We start from the raw sequence: 21,516 nt of genomic DNA, 5'->3' as shown, positions 1-21,516 counted from the left end.
AAATGGCATTATGTCACATAATTTTAAAATCAAACTTTATAGCCATAACTTTTAACATATTTGCTTGGATGGGGTAGATCCTTCACTTCAGATGTAAACCTTTAAGTAATTCAGAGAATTACTACTCTTTTTATTATTAGCCAAAGATAATGTTTTTGTAGTTTCCAGAGTAGCAAAAGATCTTATACTATCCCAAGTACTCTCTGGTTTAATACAAAACAGGGCATCAAGTAAGGCTAAGTAGAGATAATAATGTGATCAACCCAATAAAGTCACAAAAATTTTTAAAATTAAATTATACATACATAGAATCAACATATACCTGCTATAATCACTATTATCTAATAACATCATTCTAGAGTCCAGTTGCTACAACAAATTAAGAAAAAGTGATACAAACATTAAAAAGGAAGATGAAATTTATAATTTGCATATGATGTGACTGCAAGGTTACAAAATCTAAAAGAACTGCATAAGTATTAGAGTGTGAAGGATGTAAGACATGTATACACATATATCTGTGTTAATACCTTACATGTACATGTAATCCATCTTTTATTTTTTTTTTAAGATTTTTTTTTATTATTTATTTATCCATGAGAGTCACAGAGAGAGAGAGGCAGACACACAGGCAGAGGGAGAGGCAGGCTCCATGCAGGGAGCCTGATGCGGGACTCAATCCCTGGTCTTCAGGATCATACCCTGGGCCAAAGGCGGTGCTAAACCACTGAGCCACCTGGGCTGCCCTAATCCATCTTTTATTAAATTGCATCACGGGAAAAAAGAGCATGTTCAAAATGGCAACAAAAACTATGGAAAACACAGCCATATACTTTATTTATTTAGAATTTATTTATTCATGAGAAACAGAGAGAGAGACAGAGAGGCAGAGAGACAGAGGCACAGGCAGAGGGAGAAGCAGGTTCCATGCAGGGAGCCCGACATGGGACTCGATCCCGGGTCTCCAGGATCAGGCCCTGGGCTGAAGGCAGTGCTACACCGCTGAGCCACCCAGCTACCCCAGCCATATACTTTACAACAAGTATGTGACACATATCAAAAAATGAAAGCCTTGAATAAATGGACATTTTTTAGTTCTAACCCCCAGTATTGTACAGATACAAATTTATTCCAAATTAATATATACTTCTAACACTTTTTGAAACAAAATTCTAGTAGGTATTTGTTTAAAACCCAATATAATTATTCCAAAATTTATCTGGAAAAATAATTGTTCCTAAAAGAAGAACAATGTGTATATGCTTGAGTGTGTGTAGTGGGGCTATTAATGTATCAAAAGATATAAGCTATAGCAACTAAAATCAGTATTTTATAGGAAGAGACAGGAAACAGTGAGAACAAGAGTCTATAAAGAGCTTGAAGAATATATGGGAATTTGATCATTGGGGAAGAGATGGTATGTACTGGAAATAACAAGTTTGAAAAAAAATAGATCACTACCTCAATATATTTCAGATAGAATAAAAATGTATGGCATAGGGGTTTGGGAAAGAACTAGTCCATCAATCATAAAATGCTAGAAGAAAATGAAGATATTTAGGCATCAATAAGAGTGTTTTCAAAACAGAGGATCTTATATAGCTGTGATAAATATGAAGTAATACTAGTCACGATGGCTACCATTTATATGCACACATGTGTACTTTGGTGACACTGGATCTTTACTATACTGTATGATGTAGTTAAAATTACTCCCATGTTAAGAAATGAGGAAACAGAGACACAGAAAACTTAAGTAACTTGACTAGAGTCCCGTAATTGACAAATTACCAAAGTGATGTGAACCCAGTCTGGCTTGGCATCCGTGTACTGCATCTCAAGACACAGTGTCCATGGTAGAATAGTAGATGCAAAACAAATAACTAACACAACAAAAACCAACCAAATTCCAAAACCAAAAATCCAAGTTGTGGAACATCGTATATAGTATGATTTAATACCTGTTTGTGCCTGGAAAAATGTCTGGAAGTAAAAATTACTAACAGTAAATGAAAGGCTTTCAAAGTTATGGAACACAAATGGTAATATCAGAAAAGCATTGTTATGTTTTCATTTAGATTATTTTTAGAGTGACTCCCAACAAGTACTTGGACAAACCAAACCTAACTGAACAAAACTAACTAAAAACTAAAAAGTGAAAATTTTAAATTATTCCAGAAAGTTTGCTGATACACACTAGCACCCCAAGCAGAAAATTAAGGATTGAGTCACACTAGACCAGCATTTTTCAAACTGAGTTTTCAGAGTGGGTTTCAACCATTACTAAGTCATAAAACCACTCATTCACTCATTCAGTGAACACTTATTAAATGCCTACTATATACCAGGCACTGTTCTGGGCATCTGGGATGTATCTCAGTGAAACAAAAACCCTTGTCTTTATGAAACTTACATTCTAACAGAGGCTGGGAGGTGAGGGGGTAGGGCACAGCAACAAACACTATCTGCTTCATATTGCTATATATCCTAAAAATTGGTATTATAGAAAAATACTGAGTAGGATTAAGAGTGGGGAGAGTTGGGGAGGAGCAGATGGGTTTCAATCTTAAAACCATTTTTAGACCTCATTGAGAAGATGACATTTTACCAAACACATGAAGGAGGTAAGAGAGTCGGCCATATAAATACCTAGAAGAGCTTTTCCTGGTGGAGAGAACAATACATGCAAAGGTCCTACACTGCATGTATGTAGGGCATGGTAAAGAACAAGGAGGCTAAGGTGGCTGAAGTGGAAAGAGAGATCTAGTAAAAATGAAATGAGACAGCAATGCAGGGCTAGATCATGTAGAGTCATTACAGAGACTGGCTTTTATACTTAGTGAATTGGGGGAGTTAATGGGAGAGTTTTGAGCAAAGGAATGACATTATATGACATATTTTAAAAGGACTGTGCTGACTGCTGTTTTGAGAAAAATCTGTAGGGGAACAGGTTTTCTGGGAAAACCAGGGAAGCCAGGGAAACCGATTCTGCAATTTTCCAGGTGACAGATGACAGTGACTTGGGACAGTGGTGATACCAGCGAAAGGAAGGTGGCAAAAAGGTTTGATTCTTGATGGATTTTAAAGGCAGAACCCAAGTTTTTGGCTTTCAACAATGGGAAGGATAAAAAGACCACTATTAGATTCTAAGTTTAAAGGGAAGTTCAGGCATTCAGTTTCGAGCATATGAACTTTGTGTTTTGGATATGCAAGTGGAGATGTTAAAATAGGTGCATGGAATAACTATATGGCAGTTAGAAGAAAAGTAGGCTTTTCACCTCCCCCAGCACTGCAATGTTGAGGTGTCAGGGAGAAGGGAAACCACTAAAGACCAAGAAGGCAAATGCACTGAGGTAGGAGAAAAACCAAGTCCAGGTCCTGAAAGTCATTAAAGGAAGGAGTGGCAAACTGTGTTAATGCTGGTAACAGGCTAACACAAATGAAGACAGAGAATTGACTATCAAATTTAGTAACATGAAGGTCACCAGTCATCTTAATCAAAGTAGTTTATTAATTGAGTGGAAAAACCAAATCAGTTAAAAAGGGAATGAGAAGAAAGGAATTGGAGGCATTGTGACAATGCTTTTGAATTCAGGCGGATCCCATTTAGCATTTAGATTTAAAAGAAATAGAATTGAAAATATCAGAATTTAAAAGTGTGAAAGTCACCACACTAAAGAGAAAGGAAAAAACACATTAAGATAGGTCACCTTAATGCCGGAAAAGAGGTATTTATCTTTAACCACCCTGATTAAGTGGTTTTTATTACCATCAGGTAAATGATTCAAAAAAAGGTTTGTGATACTTAATATGTTAAAAGATTTATAGATTGTCATTAAAAAAAAAGTTTCCTTAACTAGGACAGAAAGGGAATCATTTAGCAATCATTGAAAACAATCATCCTGCAGGGCAATTGAGTGTTCTGCTTCATGATGCAGAAAGCCAATAATTCCTGGTTAAGTACTGATTATATAAATGCCTGATTGAGAACAGGCAATAAGGAGAAAATGGTCAATTCATGGCTAATGCAAAAGTCCTCTAAATAATGAGTTCTCAGGCTTTAAACGGACATTTTCATTAATCACCTTTTAAAAATATCAAAAACTCAAACCGGCAAATGTATCAATGAAGACTAAAAAGGAAACAGGAAAAGCTTACAAAAAACCATATACACAGAAATCATCTTCAAAGACAATACAACAAAGCATTTATATATGGTAACAGGTGAAATGGAAACCAAAAATATGCCTGATGCCTCTAAGCCTTGATATTTCATGTTAGATGCCACTTCCTCTGAGAAACTGCTCAACCTCCTTAATGAAGGTTCACCATCCAGCCTTTTAGCTCCTTAGCCCCTGAGACCTCACCTGTCACAGCACTTACTACTCTGCATTGCAACTGCCTACTTGTCCACCTTAATCTCTCACTTGACCAAAATTCAGTGTACATAAGACCTAGGGTCATCTCTGTAGTCACATCAGTGGCTCTACCTATCAAGCATTTAAAAAACCTTTTTTGAACAAGGCAAATAAATGGCCTTGCCCCCGTCGTTTGATGACCTCAGGCCTTAGTGAACAATAGTTTCTCTACTGACAAGCTGGTTCACGTAAGGGAGCACTACTCCCAAGTAATAGTGCCCTTTGAGGAAACCATGCTCTTTCCTGTTTGTCATAACAAGTAAATTAAATTACATCATATGGTTAGAAATGACTTTAGTAAACTAAAACATATTCATATTATTGATCTATATACTTTTACATTTTTATATATCTCCTATTTTTCCAAAAGAAAAAAGTTGTCAAATTGTTTGATTAGCAATTTCTGAGTTTTTAAAGGAACATTTCTTAGCTACCTGCTCATTTTCAAGCAGAAATTAGTAGGCACTAAATATTTCACAAAGAAAAACTTAAAAAGTTTGTATCTTTTGTGTCTGTTGAGATAAAAACCCACTGCTCACTCTTAGCAGTGGAATGCCTTGTTTCAGTTTTGGAACCAATCTGAGATCACCTCCCTCAAGCCAGCCAGCTTCTCCAGCAATAAAGCCATTTCTTTTCCTTTGATGGCTTCATTTTTTTCCTCAATTTTTTGTAGTCTCTTCTTATTCCCCTTATTTTCTACAACAGTGTTTCTCAAAGTGTGGTCCTTTGGACCGATCATCTGTCCAAATGTGGTGGAGTGCTTATTAAATGCAGATTCCTTCTGCATTTAATACCCAGCTTCCCAACAGATTCAGAACCTTTAGGGAGGGCAGTCCCGGGTAGCTCAGCAGTTTAGCACCGCCCTCAGCCCAGGGCGTGATCCTGGAGATTTGGGATCCAGTCCCACGTCAGGCTCCCTGCATGGAGCCTGCTTCTCCCTCTGCCTGTGTCTCTGCTCTCTCTCTGTGTGTCTCTCAGGGATAAATAAAATCTTAAAAAAAGAAATCTTTAGGGGGAGGGTAAAAGCATACATGTTCAATACACCTCAGTTGATTCTTATGCACACTAAGGCTTGAAAATCGGTACTGTAAAAACTATGATTCTCAACATCTTTTTCCTATAAAATGAACTTCAACAATTCAGCTGTTTGGTTTTACCACAAGTGTACAGATGACTGTGGAGGACCTGGTGTGATGCAAATTCAGACTGGCAATCCTTGGTTTAAGAAAGAAATTGTATTTTAACTGTACAGTCTCATATTCCTTCTGCATGGACAAATCTAGATCACCAAAAGTTAAATTAGGCTATTTAGGAAGCATCACCTAGATTGTGGAGCTGTACTGTTTTTCTTAACAGTAAGAAATCTCATCTAAAGTTGCAAATTCAGGAAACAATGCATTATTTAGATTTCAAATCTCTAGTCTCTTTGAACTAAGCTAAACTGATCAAATGTTAATATTATTACTTGGCTCATGTTTTTTTAACTCAATGAAAGCTGAACTGACCTGCTAATATATTACTGTTTAACTCAAAAGCTTTACTCAAAAATTAGAGCAATTTCTTTTAACCTAAATTCCTGAAGCTATCAATCAACTTCAATTTACAAATCTGTTTCTAGAGCAAACTCATACGGTTACACTTGGGATAAGCAGACTAGACACTGTGGTTCCTTTCATTTATAGATCTATACCCTGGGCCAAGATGCCTTGTGCCACGGTGGGATGGGGGTTTTGAGTCCATAGACGCTTGCTTGGTTGGTTCACTTTAATATCTGTGGTGTGCTCTGAACATGGACAACTGGCCACAAACCTACAGAAATTACTTTTTATACTATCTCCCAAATAATTGAAATAAGGCTGAAAAAGAGACTTGACTTTGAAGATTGATTTAAATTCCAGCTCTGTCAGCTGCAGAAAAGTCACTCAATGTTTCTGCCTCTGGCTTATTTGGAAGAAAATGAGATAATCCTTGAGTAATTCTCAATTATTGGACAAGGGCAGAATAAATTCCCTAAGACGACAGACACACTTCTCATTACCCTCAACTCAAGAATCACCGCCACAGTAATCCATGGCAACTGATATGAGATCAGAGTATTCTTCAGGTCCAGCTGATGCATAATTCCTGTTAGTTTAAGTCTCTGACTTGTAGCAACCCTTAAAACCTTATTATGGAAGCAAGGTTTTTTGAATTTCAAAAGTCTAAAAAACTTTTGGTCACGTGTTTGATTTCTAGATGGCTATTTAGAAATTTTCTTCAATAGAAAGATAAATTTTTCCTCTTAAGGTCTTTCATAGATGACCACAAAAAGCCCAGTGTACTCACCTAGTGCAGTGCTGGGTTAGCATCATTTTTACCACTTACTGTTCCCAAATGGTATTTTAAATGAAATATATTCATATATAATGATACATGCTTGAGTGAAAAATTAACCAACTCATATCCTGTATAGGGATTTGGTCTTCATGCTTCAAGAGTTGACTGAAAAAAGAAAGTTTATGGAAGACATGCAGAACCAATGGACTCATGCCAAATTACGATCTTATTATAAAGACATACCTGCATGCTCCCTGCACGCACATCAGTGTCTGTTGCACACATTTAAAAAACAACTGTGATATAAAATCCTGTAAGTTTTTTTCTACTCGTAAGATATGATATTTTCCCCATTATAAACATCTTGTAAATACATTTTAAAATTGAGGTAATTAGGGGCATCTGGATGGTTCAGTCAGTTAAGCATCTGCCTTTGGCTCAGATCATGATCTCAGGGTCCTGGAATGGAACCCCGCATGGCATTGGGCTCCTTGCTCAGTGGGGAGTATATTTCTCCCTCTCGGTCTGCCCTTCCCCTGCTGGTGCACGCTTTCACTCTCTCAAATAAAATCTTTTAAAAAATAAAAATAAAATTGAAATAATTAACATATTAGTTTCATGTGTACATGATTTGATTATTTGTATATATCGTGGAATCATTACCATAAGAAATCTAGTTAACATCCATCACCACAGTTATAAATTTTCTTTCTTATGATGAGAACTTTTAAGACCTATTCTCTTAGCAACTTTCAAATATGCAGTAAGTGTTAGTAATTATAATCATCAGAGCACACAGTACATCTCCAGTACTTCTTTATAACTGGGAGTTTGTACTCTTGACCACCTTCACCCATTTTGCCCACCCTCCCACCTCTGACAACCACCAATCTGTTCTCAGTATCTCTGAGTTCAGTGTTATGGCAGGACTTCCTTTTTTATGGCTAAATACTTTGTGTGTATATGTGTTTCTTTATCCATTTATCCACTGATGGATACTTAGCTTATTTCCAAGTCTTGGCTATTATGAATAATGCTGCAATAAACATGGGAGTGTTGGTATCTCTTTGAGTTAGCATTTTCATTTCTTTCAGATAAATACCTAGAAGTGGAACTGCTAGTCAAAGGGTAGTTCTATTTTTAATTTTTTGAGGAATCTCCACACTGTTTTCCATAATAACTACACCAATTCACATCTCTACCCACTGGGTACAAGTTATTTCTCACCACTTGTCATTTTTTATCTTTTTGGTATTAGCCATCCTAACAGGTGTAAAGTGATATCATTGTGATTTTGATTTGCATTTCTGATGATTAGTGATGGTAACCATCTTTTCGTGTACCTGATGGCCATCTGTATGTCTTCTTTGGAAAAATGTCTGTTTAAAAAAATGGGCCGAGGATCTAATCTATTTAGTTGTATAAGTTCTTTATGTTTTGGGATATTAATCCCTTATCAGATATATGATTTGCTAATATTTTCTCCCTTTTGATAGGCTGCCTTTTTGTTTTATTATTGGTTTCTCCTTTACTGCATAGAAGCTTTTTAGTTTGATATAGTCCCACTTATTTATTTTTGCTTTTGGTGTCAAAGCCCAAATATCATTGCCAAGATCAATGTCAAGGAGCTTTGTTTATGTTTTCTTCTAGTTTTGTGGTTTCAAGTCTATGTTCAAGTCTTTAATCCATTTTGAGTTGATTTTTATGAATGGTGTAAGAAAGTAATCCACTTTTCCCACTATCATTTACTGAAGAGATTGTCCTTTCCCCATTATATATTCTTGCCTCCTCTGTTATAAATTGTCCACCTGTGAATTTTTTTGAGCTCTCTGTTTCATTCATCTATGTGTGCTTTTTTAATGTCAATACTATACTCTTTTGATTACTACAGCTTTGTAATATAGTTTGAAATCAAGAAGCATGATGTCTCCCTGTGTTCTTTCTCAAGATCGTTTTGACTATTCTTTTGTGGTTCCACACAAATACTAGGAATTAAATACTTTTTAATGGTCACAGTATATTTCATCAAGTTGATCTGTGGTTTAAAACATGTCAGTTTCCAGAAAAAAGAAATTTTTCACAAGAAATACTGCTTTTAAGGAACTTAAAAAAATCAAGCTAGAAATGTTTATTAGACTATGTTTCTATAGCACCTTAGTTTTTCTTCCCAAGTGACATTCAATGATCATTTTAATCTTATTTTCTCTCATGACTTGAACTGTTTGAAGATAGGTGATGTCTGGTTTCCTAAATTCAGATGATTCCTACTTAGAATGCTAAACCCTGACTTTTTGTCCACATCTAATCTGCACAAAAGGGAAAAAAATCCAATATAGAGATTCCCAGATTCTTGTAATGCCCAGGCTCTTACCTCTCCTTGCTCTATCTGCTATATCCTTTTATCCTTAGAGCTCATTATATTCCTGTTTCTGACAGTTTAGCATGATGGCTGAAATTTCATTTTCTATTTGTTCCTTCTGCTTTACTCAGAGCTGAAAACCCATATTTTAGATTTCAGCAAAGAATAATGGAAGGTACAACAGCTATGAAGTCAGATCTGGATTAAAATTCTGGTTCCATCAACAGCTAAGAGATCTCAGGCAAATCATCTAAGCCTTGTGTGTGCTTCACTATCCTGAGTTGTAAAGTTTGGATAATAGTATTGGCCACAAAGGTGTGCTTGTGTATTAAAAACAGGAAAAGATACTGAAAGGGCCTAACACACTGCTAGCCTTGATAAACAGTGGTTATGACTATAACCATTACTATTATTGCTCGTGTTTTCTTACCCTAGTTGGAACTGGCATTTGGCATTCTTGATCCTTGACCTGTACCCCAAGATTACCAATGCCAGAAAGATACAGAAAGAAAAAATAAGCCCTCTCTGACAAAGGAATCTATGAATTTGAGAATACTCAACCAGAAAAGGAAGACAATCACTAATCACAAAGATTAAAGAGGACACTCAGCAAGAATCAACTGAGTGTTCAAGCAGTCACATTGACTTGAATAGAAAGTAAACGAAGTCTCAGTTGACATACAGAAGTACACAGAAATCTCTTACTGGCATTAAAAAAAAATGAAATAAAACATAGCTTTTCAGTGGCAATCTAGTTTCCATGGGGAGTTATTTTTCCAGATAGCATAAAATTAGTTTCCTATCTTAAGCTGCACCTGCTAGATCACTAACATTTGAATTATTAAGTCTCTGGACTTAAAGTGCTTTCAATGTGAATTTTCCTCCTACTGTGCCCATCTGTTCTTTTCTTGTGGGCCCAGAGGAAGCCAAGACTTAATAAATATTCAGTTCTCAGACTTTTTTTTAATGATATTTTCATATACACATTTATATTCACGGAGGAAAATAAGTCTATGTGCAGAAACTTGACTCACATTTGATTTCCCTTTTCCCATTATCCAAGTGGTCATTATTTTGTTAGACTAAAAAGTCACCATATATATGAGAGGTAAAGCCAAGAAAAACAAAGGATTATAACTTTAAAAGGCAAATTTGTCAGGGTGGTAAGCAATCTCTGAAATCTGATAATAACACCAAGATAACTTATTTATTCATATAACATTAAGTAAATAAACTTATGATATCCAGTGTTCATGCAGACAGGGCTGGCCACTGCTTGCTCATCATTGCTCCTCATCAAGTTCAGCAGTGGCCTCCTTCATAGGATGCATTTCATCAAGTGATACTGCTCCTCCACCTATTCTGGTTGGGGCCATGGCAAGCTCACTTTCCATGACTACTTTCCCTGCCATGACATCAAGCTGACAAGATTAAAATCATCCATACATAGGGCACCTAGGTAGTGCAGTTGGTTAAGCGTCCTACTCTTGGTTTCGGCTCAGGTAATGACCTCCAGGTTGTGAGACAAGACCCATGTCAGGCTCCATGCTCAGTGTGGAGTCTTTGTTTAAGATTCTCTCTCTACCCCTCCTTCACCTTCATATATCACCACCTCCACCCCCCGCACACTCTCTCTCCCTCTCTAAAATAAATAATGAAAAAATAATAATAATAACCCATACCTAACCTAAATTGTTCTCCTCAGGTAGTGTCAATATTTGACTAAAAACACTTATTTTACTTTAAAAAAAAATCACAAGTTCATAAACAAGGTAAAACTAGCAAAGAAATGGATGGTTGCTATATTAAAAACACAAACATAAATTCAATATATATATACAGATATTAGACACAACATGGCTACTTCTGAAAACTCTTGCAGGCAGACTTCTGGAGGAGGGTGTTACTTATTGGCAGGCTTACAGCGGACAAAAAAGAAAACAAACCAAACTACCTCAGCAGCTGCAAGGCTGACACATACTCCTCTGAATCCCATATGTTCTTTTCTAAACAAGTGCAGTACAGCTCTCTGATCTGTAAGTAAAAAGTGTATTTGTGAGAAACCAAAAGTGATGTATTAAGTTATACACTACTTGTTTGTCAAAGTATCATCAATGGTCAAGACAAAAAAATAAATCTTATTAAAAGCAACCATTATCTTTAGAGGACTACAGACTGGGCATGCATCACACAGGCTTTATAAGAATACCATTTACATAAAAGCAAAATGAGACTATATTGGGATTGACTGATACCACTGATCACATTGCAATAAGTAATAAAATAAAAATGATATGTGATTATTAAAAAGAATGCTTAATGGTAGAAATCATCTTTAAACAAATCATTCACATGTATTTACATTTGTCTCTAAACCTCTGAGTTAAGAACCCAAAGATTTAGGAATACAGAATTACTCTACTAACATCCACTCCCCAGATGGTTCACAGGTTTCCAGTATGACACAAAGGCCAGTGGGGCATAATTTTGCAAGCACAGAAATGCTGCCTCCCTTTTAGTTTTTTGTGTAATGCAAGGTTAACCATTAAGCATTCTCAAATAGATTCTTTTTTCCATTTTGATAAGGTGAGGGATCAGCTCTCTCGGCATACGTGACAAGGAAGTGTGAAAGAAAAAAAGTTAAAATGCCTTAGGACAAATAACATTGCAGGGGAAGCAATACCACCAGGATTCATGTGGCTGCTTCTAGTTGTGGCCATCAGAACAAAAAATACGGTTTCAATTACCAGTAATGTGTACAGCTGGAATGGATTTAGACTGTGCACTCAGTGCACGATTTGGATCCATTTCAATTTTGATGCCTGAATGCTGCTGAAATCAAAGCAAGAAACTACTAATCTTCCTACTGCAGAGATTCCAAATGAGGAAGTTTTGGTTACCTGTCGACCCAATGGGTACTTGGGAAGAGAAGAAGCGAACTGATGAAGACATCTCAAAACCAGGAAGTAATTTGAATGGTAAACATGTAAGTTTTCTAGTAATGATTTCATTTCCTCCTAAAAATCAGAGAATACATTAAAAATACATAAGTTAGTAATTAAAAGAATAGAGTCTACTTCATGAACATGTTATTAATTCCTGGAAAACTGATGAGAGAAGATTCAGAATTATAAATTAACCTCCTCAAATTTTGAGAATTAGTAATGCACACACAAAATCTAGGATAAAAGCTGGGCATCTTTGATTGAGTAGCAAGTCTGGTGATATCTTACACATACCAAAGTTAATACTGTAGTTTCCTTCTACCTGTACCATTGCCATGATAACTGGGCTCCCCAAAACGCACCTTACTGGATACCTCCCTGTGCCAGTCACCTGATGTATGCCATAGCAAGGCAGGCCCACTACCTTCTACCTCGCTGGCATCAGAAAGAAAGGTGAGGAGGTCACCAGGGAGCCCACTACAAACATAATTCACAGTGACTGAGATTCCACTTATGGCCTATGCTTCTCTTAAAGTACTAGTAGAACTGTTTTTCAAAGGGAAGAAAAACTATAGAAGAAACACCACAGGTGACTGATAAATCCTTGCCTTTTGTTGAGAATCCCAATACTGGTTTTATTTAGCTTACCATTAAGAAAAAAATCTGAAGCCATCAAGCTTTATAATTTAGACTCCCAACAAGTATAATATGGGAGACAGTGTCTTAAGAAACTGATGGGATGATTAATCTCATAAATCAGTTTCAAAAGAATTGGGGGAGGGGTAGTGAATAGAGATGTTGTTTTCTAGAACCTTCTGAAATAGTTTAGAAATGACTTTAAAACACTACATCCTATCAACATCCAAGTATTTTTCAGACCTCAAATACTTTTATAACTGCTTCATCCTGTAACATTTTCTAAAGAGGATTATGATCTGTGGCATGGTCTTCACATTTTTTTCTTCTCTAAGAAGTCAAATGAAGGAAACTGCTGGGCTTGATTTTTTACCCCAGTAGTATCTTGCAGATACCCATTATTTTTAGCAGTCAAGCGTACAGAAAGTAACACCTAGATATCAATAAATTCAAGCAAACCTAACCTATACAAAACAACAAATCTGATATATTTTCCTAAACACTTAGAAATCAGTTCCTTCATTAGTGATCTACATGTTATTACCTGAAAGCACAGGGCAAATGAAGGAAAACCTTTTAGTATCAAAATGTTTTTCCTCCCAGTATTTTAGTTGGCAATTTCAAAAATCTAGGTCTCCTATCACAACAAAGGGTACTTTAACCACCACTGGGAAAGTAATTTTAATTCTAATTTTACAATAGGTTATAACACAGAAAGTGCATAAAGCCACTAATTGTTTGCCTTAATGTATGCCTAAAGCTAAAGCTTTTAAATAAAGAAAATATTCTGGAGAGAAAGGAATCCAACATTGAATAATAATCATACCTCACACTTCTTGCACCACCTATTACTTTTGCTTTGTAGAGTAACTGCATCTACAAATAATGGGTGAAACAGAACTGAATTTACTCAGATAAGGAGAAAAAAGAAGTAACACTTCGTGGGCAATGTTACATTCCAGGAACTATGCCTTGGGTAAGGGTGAGATGAGGATTATGCACATAATCTTCTCCCAGATGGTCTCAGTCCCTTTATACTTCTGTGTGATTATATCCCTGTGCCTAGTGGAATTGTATCGCTTAAAACATGTTTTGCTTTGTTCACACAGCATAGGAAACTATTTCATCTGATGCTCAACTGAGGAAATGGGAGTTCTGGTTTCAACATTGGAAATAAAACCGACTATATTGGACTTCATGAGAGGCGATGTGTTATACCCTTCTAAGGGATTTTCAAGAGTTATTTTCACCATCCCACACTTTTGTCTTATGCGCTGACTTTGGAAAGAGATTTCACTGTTGTTTATATCTGGTTCTTCTCAGCTGCAGCAGAAAACATCACAAATGATTAACTTTCTTCATGTAACCTATTCTCTAAATTCTTTCTTACTGAGATACGTATCTGCCAATGCCCCTCTACCACCTATCCAGATCAATAATTCTTGATACACTTTATGAATACGTTTATAGGTTTTGACGCAGAGAAAATTCTCTACTTGATACATTACTACAGATCACATTCTGCATATGTAAAAACAAAACCTTTTGAAATAGTAATTCTATTTTCCATTTGTTAAATTTTTCTTCTGGCATCATTGCTATACACTGGTCATAGCTGCCACTGTTTCATTTCATAATTGTGTTTAAGATGATTCTTCTCAACAGAGCTATATTTTGCCTAGTAATATTATTTCCCAAAGAGATACGCTTTCTTGTATTCTTGAAACATGAAGACCTTGTGATCTTTCCTAATCTTTGATAAAGAGACACAAACAGAAAGAGATTTCTCTATCAAATACTCAAATACCCATTGCTTCTCCTCAAACATCCACACACACTCCAACCTTAGGTCCTTTCCACTTGCCATCTCTCTCTTTGGAATTTCCTTCCTCCAGATTTCTGCATGGCAAGCTCTGTAACTTCCTTTACTCTTTATTCAAAATCCACCTGCTTATTAGTAAGGTCCTTCTTTAAAATGTCAATCCAACTCCCCATGTACACTAAACTTCATATTCCTTCTATCTCCTTCATTGTTTTCTCCTTAGCAATGATCACTAACACATATTTTATCCATCTATCTCGATAGCATGTAAGCTCCATGAAGGTAGAGGTTTTTGTCACTTTTGTTCATTCCTTATTTATTCATGAGAGACAGAGAGAGAGAGGCAGAGACCCAGGCAGAGGGAGAAGCAGGCTTCATGCAGGGAGCCCGACGTGGGACTCGATCCCAGGTTCCTGTATTCTCAGCACCTAGATTAACACCTGGCACACAGAAAACACTCAAAAACTTTGTTGAGTGAGGAAGTGCATTAATGAATGGAGGACAACCCTCAGTCTCCCTTCTAAATAAGAGCAATCACTTGTCATCTTGCTGGATGTGGGTCAGATTTACTAATTTTTCAACAAAAGATGAAAGTTTGAATTTGTAATGTAAAATGTCTCAATTAGTAAACATTGGCTTGGGTTTTTAAAAAAACACCATGGACCTAAAAAAACCCCACATTAACATCAGGCTGTGAGTTGCCAGTCAATGTATTTCTATACGTTTTACATATATATATATAAAACAATGTATTACTAAACAACCTTTTAAATCAACCCTCTCCAAACACATCAATCCTGTCTGCCATTCAATCAAAATCATTCATGTATTATTGTTTACTAATATGACAAAGCCTCTATTGTTACTGAGCTGGTTATGTTTTTTTGGAGAGGAAATCAACGGCTATGTAAACTTAAATATAAATAGGTTAAGAAAATATGATCAGATAAAATTATATTTGCCATGATGCTTAGTTTTTGCAATCCTCTTCTAATTTCCATAGTCTTTATCACTTCTGTGTCCAGGTTTTAGTTATAGGGTGAAGAATGACCCCAAGAAGACTTAAAGAAAGTATGTAAAAATGGCTGCAAATTTTTATTTGTTCCTTTCAATCAATTCAACTGCTGGCAAAATAGATACTGGATTTTAGGAATAAGACGTATCAGCTGGCCAAGAACACAGCATTTTCTCAGTTATCATCTTGCTAGAACTAAGCATTTTTTTCATTAGAGAAATTTTGGCTGACAGTGTTTGATTCTCAGTCTCATCATGTGACAGCTACCCAATAGAGTGCCAAACCACAACTGTCTCCCAGCTTTGGTGTGGCACGAGTGCTTGTCCTCTCATCTGTCTCAACCCTTTGTTCCCCCTGTTCAGTAGCACTTGATGAAGGGTTTGGATTTGAGCTGCCACTTCCCACCACACTACTGGGCTAATGTCTCACTCATCTGATTATATGAAGTAATTTGTTTTGCAGTCATTTTCTTCCTTCTCATTTACTTTTATTATTTTTTTCTAATGGATTTTTCCCTCCTCCTGCTCTTAGATCAAAAGAAGCAGAATGAAGAGGTAGAGGCAAAAGTGAAAAGCAGGTTTCTACCAAACTCGTGATCTAATTGTGCCTTTTGATCATGAATCACCATGAAAAACTTACTAAATGGTGAAAAGAATTCCTTGCTCTACCTCTAACTTGCTCTGTGACCTTAGAGATAGTTTACTTCCTCTCTTGGCTGCAGTTCTTCACTTGTAAAATAAGTATACTGAATAAGGTTATCATTCTAATAGGTATATATTACAATTCTAAGAAGTCCAAGACTTGCTTCCTACCTCAACTGATTTAAAATCTAGCTGGGTACATAGGGAATAGAGACATAAAATATTAATAAGTCAGAATAATAAAGCTTCAACTGTCACTGACAAGGGATTGAATCTAAGTTTTCTACATAGCATAAAGTTGAACTCTTTAAGGGTTGAAGTCAAGCCAAATAGCTTTAAGGAAAATTTGAATAAAAATATACTTGATTTTATGTGAAATACATGGAATTAGTCATTTATTAAATATACTGAGCATAATGTAACTTTTTGACAGAACAGGATTAACATCAATAGCAAATCATTACTAGTAATATAGAGGGTGTGGTTGGTGTTCACAGCACAGGATTAAAATGGATCTATTCCTAGCTATGGTGTGAAGACTTGCTTTTTAAAAAAAGTCTTTTGAAAATAAAGAGTATATGTGTGTGTGTGTGTGTGTGTGTGTCGATGTAAATGATATTGGTATATATATACACACTTGTATAAAATATACAACTATATATATTTGGTAGGGAGAAGGGGAATGTTTCCCTTTCTTTGAGCAGCAGAATGTACTGCTGCATGACACCTATTAAACTATAATGGGCAAAGCTGCCTCACACCAAGTGGTTTTCTAAGCCTCCTATAAATTATCCTTACTGTTAATTTGCTACAGTATTTGAAAAGCACATTTGCAATTTCTCAAACACTAATATAGAATCTTAGGCACCTTCTCACCAACTCACCAACTTATACTGATTCTTCAAGAAGTATCACAGAAAACGTGTGAGCTTTCATGTCAGGCCTGGGTATTAATGCCACATCTTCCATTTGCTATTTGTGACACTTTAGATGGGCAAGTTACTTACTCATTTTTGTGACTCTCCTCATCTATACAAAGGGATAAAAACATCTGCCGTATGCAGTGGCTGTGATTCAAAATGAAACAATGCATTAAAACTATCTACTAATTGGGAAAAGCTGTTAATATTCCATTCCCCCAAAACATTTGTTCATCGAAAGAAAAAGAATTTCTCACTATTCAAAAAATGGTTCCAGTATTTCAAGGCCTAGTGTTTTTTATTATCAGATAATAGTTATGAAAATATGATATGAAGCCACAATCTTCCTCAAAGCTTTCCTTAATACTGGACTTGAAACAAAACTTCAGGCACAAGCAATAATAAATATCATATCTTTGTAATTATGAAGAATTTGAAAGTTCTGTTTAAGGCATTCTGACAGCTTAATTTCTCATGAACTGTTGTTTGTTAAGTTAAAGGTTTAAGTTAAAAAACAGCTTGATTACTAAAGCAACACTATGAGGCACAAACATGGTAAAAATACAGTAACTTCTTCTATTTCACCTAAAACCCAGAGTTAATAATTTACCTATCTTCAATTAAACAAATGCACTAAAATTTTAATGAGGAATCTAAATATTTTAACTAGGCAGAAAAAATTACTACTAATCTCTTTAATGAACAAGTAAATAAAATCATAATATTTTAGAGCCAAAAGAAACTTAAAGACTATCTTGTTAAACTTCTACCACAGGATTCAAAAGCTAATGAGTCATCAGAAGTTTTGCATTAATAGGAGCTTGTGCAAGCCTATTCTATTCAGCTTACATGTAGGAAAACTTGTTAACTGTCAGAATATACTTTTTGGCCAGTGTACCCAGCTGCACTGCACAATCAATCATTCATGAGACAGACTACTCAGAAATGAAAGGATGCACAGAATCTTTAGTCTTCTGTCAGCTATATATGGCCTTCTAATGTTGTGCCTTAGTTGAACTTCCTGAAGAATCTTCTACAAAGGTATTATTGGTTAGTCAGCTGAATTTTTAAATTTTAAAGACACTCTAAAAAACTCATGAATTTTATGAAATATGAAGCTGCCATATCGTTTAAAAGCTACTAACTATGAAACTGAGCATCTATAATTCTAAAGGAGTCACAGGTTTTTTTGTTTTTTAAACATTTTGAGTCCAGTCAGAATAACTGAGATGAGTCATTTAAGTGAGAATTTAGGTTAGTTCTAAATTTAAGAAAAGAAGGTAGGGGAAACAATAAACATTTCCTCCAAGGAATCAATCCAGTTCAAGTGGTTCTCAAAGATGATCTTCAGGGATGCCTGGGTGGCTCAGCGGTTGGGCACCTGTCTTTGGTTCAGGTCGTGATCCCAGGATCTGGAATTCAGTCCCACATCGTGCTCCCTGCATGAAGCCTGCTTCTCCCTCTGCCTGTGTCTCTGCCTCTGTCTTTCACTCTGTGTCTTTCATGAATAAATAAATTAATTAATTAATTTAAAAAAATGATCTTCAGCCCGGGAGCATCAGCATGACCTGGGACCTTGAAGGAAACACAAATTCTTAAGCCCCACCTATGAGCTACAAAAGCTCTGGGAATGGAGGCCAGAAATCAATGTTTTAACAAGCCCTCCAAGTGATTCTGATATATGTTAAAGTTTGAGAACCACTGGTTTAGTTCAACAGGGTAGAAAGCAAAATAGATTTTCAGAGCAGAAAGAATCTGGATATAAAGAGTATAAATTTCTCTAGAGTATACTTAGAGGTCTAGGTCTTCAAACTCTGAGTATAGAAAATGGATACAAAGTGACAAATTCTACCAGTTGGCATGTATATATAAATATAACTACATAATCCATATAACTATGCAACATGAGTATTATACATAGTATGTATGATACAGAATATATAATACATAAAATTATGTATTCATATTGATCTTAACTTTCATCATTGTGAAAAATAAGAATACTTATGATTTAGATTTATAAAAGTTTTATTGTATATATAAAAGTTTTATTGTATACTCATTTGCTGAACAGACTTTATTATTAACCCTATAAGAAAATCATGCTAGGAAGTACTGTCCCATTTTATAGATAAGGAAATTGAGGTTTAAATAGGATGAATGATTTGTCTAAGGTACACCTGGTTAATGAGTAGCTGGAATTGAAATCCAAGATTCTTGACATCAAAATTAGGATCTCCCTTGTATTGTGTAGTACCATATTATCATCTGAGTTCTTTCTAATTTCTTTTACTGTGGTAAAATACATATAAAAATTGATTATGCTTTTAAAAAACTATAAAAAGAAAAAGCACTATAATAAGAATAATTTATACAAAGATATTTTCACTCTAAATAATAAAAATCAACACACATATTGACTAATTTTTCATAGATGTCTTCTGTCCTTTGAATTTAGCAGGTAACCTGTACATAACTTTTTTAGGGTAAGGATACATAACTTTTTTAGGGTAAGGATCCTTGTGCACCTTCACATTTCTCACTATGTAAAGTCTCAAGAAAATATGCCTTTAAATAACAAAGAATGCATTCCTCAAATGAATACAGCAAAGATAATAATAAATGGGGCTGATAAGTGCAACAGGAACAAGTATAGTATAAATAAATGCTCGAAAAACACATGAAAAGTTACTAAGAAGCAAAGATCAATGTCAAGCTCTTTCTGTAATAGACCAGCCTAGAGATTCTCTTTGTCATCTCACTGGTTAGAGGTACTTTTAAAAAGCTATTCCTAGCTTCTAAAAAATATACTCTAACAGGAAATGCACTTGGCAACTAGCTGCTCAGCAGAGAGCTAATCCATCTAATCTTAACTCAGTAAACATGCACACATCCCTTTCCACTGGTCCTTAAAGTTCCATTCTACCAAAACAACTTGCGTTAGGATCTGAACACTTCTTATACTGCTCTAAAAAGGTCATAGAGATTACTAAAGTAATTATTAAACCTAGTTTAGAAGTGATTTTATATTATGGCCCAGTGTAGATCCTGCATTAGAAATACCATTTAAAAAAATAATAATAAAAAATAAAAAATAAAAAATACCATTTAACAAAAGCCATTGTTCACTATCATATTGTATGTCAATTATACCTTTTTTTTTAAAATAAAAAAGCCATTCTAAATATTTTTGAGAATTTACAAAAAGGAGGCAAATTAGTATTCAGAGCTATATAGCACACATGCCCTCTAGGGACTAACACTCTTTCATTCAAAATTTGAAAATAGCATGTATCAGCAAAACCTACACATAGTACTAAGGCTATTTCAATCTCATCTTAATTTTATTATAATTTTCTAACAACTTTTTCCTTAAAAAAGGCATGAAGAGCCTGAAAACAAGTGTAACACTATGCATTTCTAGTTGTCGGTCCTTATTAAGGGACTTATTAAGTAAAATGAAGGTCCATTCATTCCATAAAGCACTGTATCACTCTCAATACTGATATGGAATGGTTTCCAAGATTGAGTGCAAAACAAAACAATATGTAGACCAGCGTATATACCTATCTTCTGTTAAGATAGGAAAATCCTACATTATGTGAAATGACTTGCATACATGAAGAATATTTCTAGAATGATGCATAAGAAACCAGTAACACTAACTGTATCTAGAAAGGGAAAGTGGGTGGAAGGTAAAGGTGTGAGAGTGTTTTCACTGTATATTATTTTTGCCTTTTGAATTACATACCATGTCCAAGTATCATTTATTTAAGAAAAAAAAAAAAACCTTCCTTTGATATTCCCTATGTTGTATTGCTAACTCTTAATTTTCTAAGCTCATTACTTCTTTCCTGGCATTGCATAATCAATATGTACTGATATTTTTTCAAATGAAATCAATACCCACTTAGCAGTCGGTCCTTAAGCTGCATGGCTTCTTTGTGCCCTTATTTATGACAGCCTTTAAAAGAACATTAAAATGAGACTGCCTGCAGATTCCAAAAATGCTGTGTGGAAATGAAGTTGAGATCCAAAGTATTTTCAAAATACACCATAGGATAAATCGTAGTTAACACTTTCTCAATAAAAAAGGTCATCTTTTGGAACTAAAGTTTTGTGTCACCTTCAAGTCACATTCCCATATGATTATTAAGACCCACTAACGGACTGTGAAAAGCATATTAGGATGGACAGATATGTTTTATAAATCCACTGAATAAACACGATGTGCATATTTTTCTCATGAAGAAAAAAGAATAAAACTGAAACAAATACATCCACATTCCTACCTTCAAAAATCTCTCATTGGTCAATAATGCAACTTGCTTTTCTGAAGCTTGCTTTTCCACGTACCTAAAATTTTCACCATCCCATACACAAAGAGAAAAAAATTAAACATTCTAAAGATTTGAATATCATATGAGGAAAAGAACTACTTAGA

General features: G+C 35.3%; 1 protein-coding gene and 1 long non-coding RNA gene across 5 annotated transcripts in view; one reads left to right on the top strand and one right to left on the bottom strand.

The window, feature by feature from the left end:
• The window catches only part of ORC3 (origin recognition complex subunit 3), a 64,788-nt gene that overhangs the window by 17,372 nt on the left and 25,900 nt on the right, over window positions 1–21,516 (bottom strand). For all 4 annotated transcript variants that reach the window (XM_055330038.1, XM_055330039.1, XM_055330041.1 and 1 more), the window contains 3 exons: window positions 21,365–21,428; window positions 11,994–12,110; window positions 11,048–11,127 (listed from right to left, as the gene is read on the bottom strand). In XM_055330038.1, coding sequence (XP_055186013.1) covers window positions 11,048–11,127; window positions 11,994–12,110; window positions 21,365–21,428 — 261 coding nt within the window. The remainder of the gene's footprint in view (window positions 1–11,047; window positions 11,128–11,993; window positions 12,111–21,364; window positions 21,429–21,516) is intronic.
• LOC129512627 (uncharacterized) lies at window positions 11,983–16,739 on the top strand. The gene is made up of 3 exons (XR_008665071.1): window positions 11,983–12,079; window positions 13,540–13,650; window positions 13,784–16,739. It is a non-coding gene; the product is annotated as an uncharacterized LOC129512627 (long non-coding RNA).

This window comes from Nyctereutes procyonoides, unplaced genomic scaffold, assembly GCF_905146905.1.
Source record: "Nyctereutes procyonoides isolate TBG_1078 unplaced genomic scaffold, NYPRO_anot_genome, whole genome shotgun sequence".
Lineage (NCBI taxonomy): Eukaryota > Metazoa > Chordata > Mammalia > Carnivora > Canidae > Nyctereutes > Nyctereutes procyonoides.
Note: the sequence above shows the minus strand (reverse complement) of the source record. Positions and strands in the feature narration are given on the sequence as shown.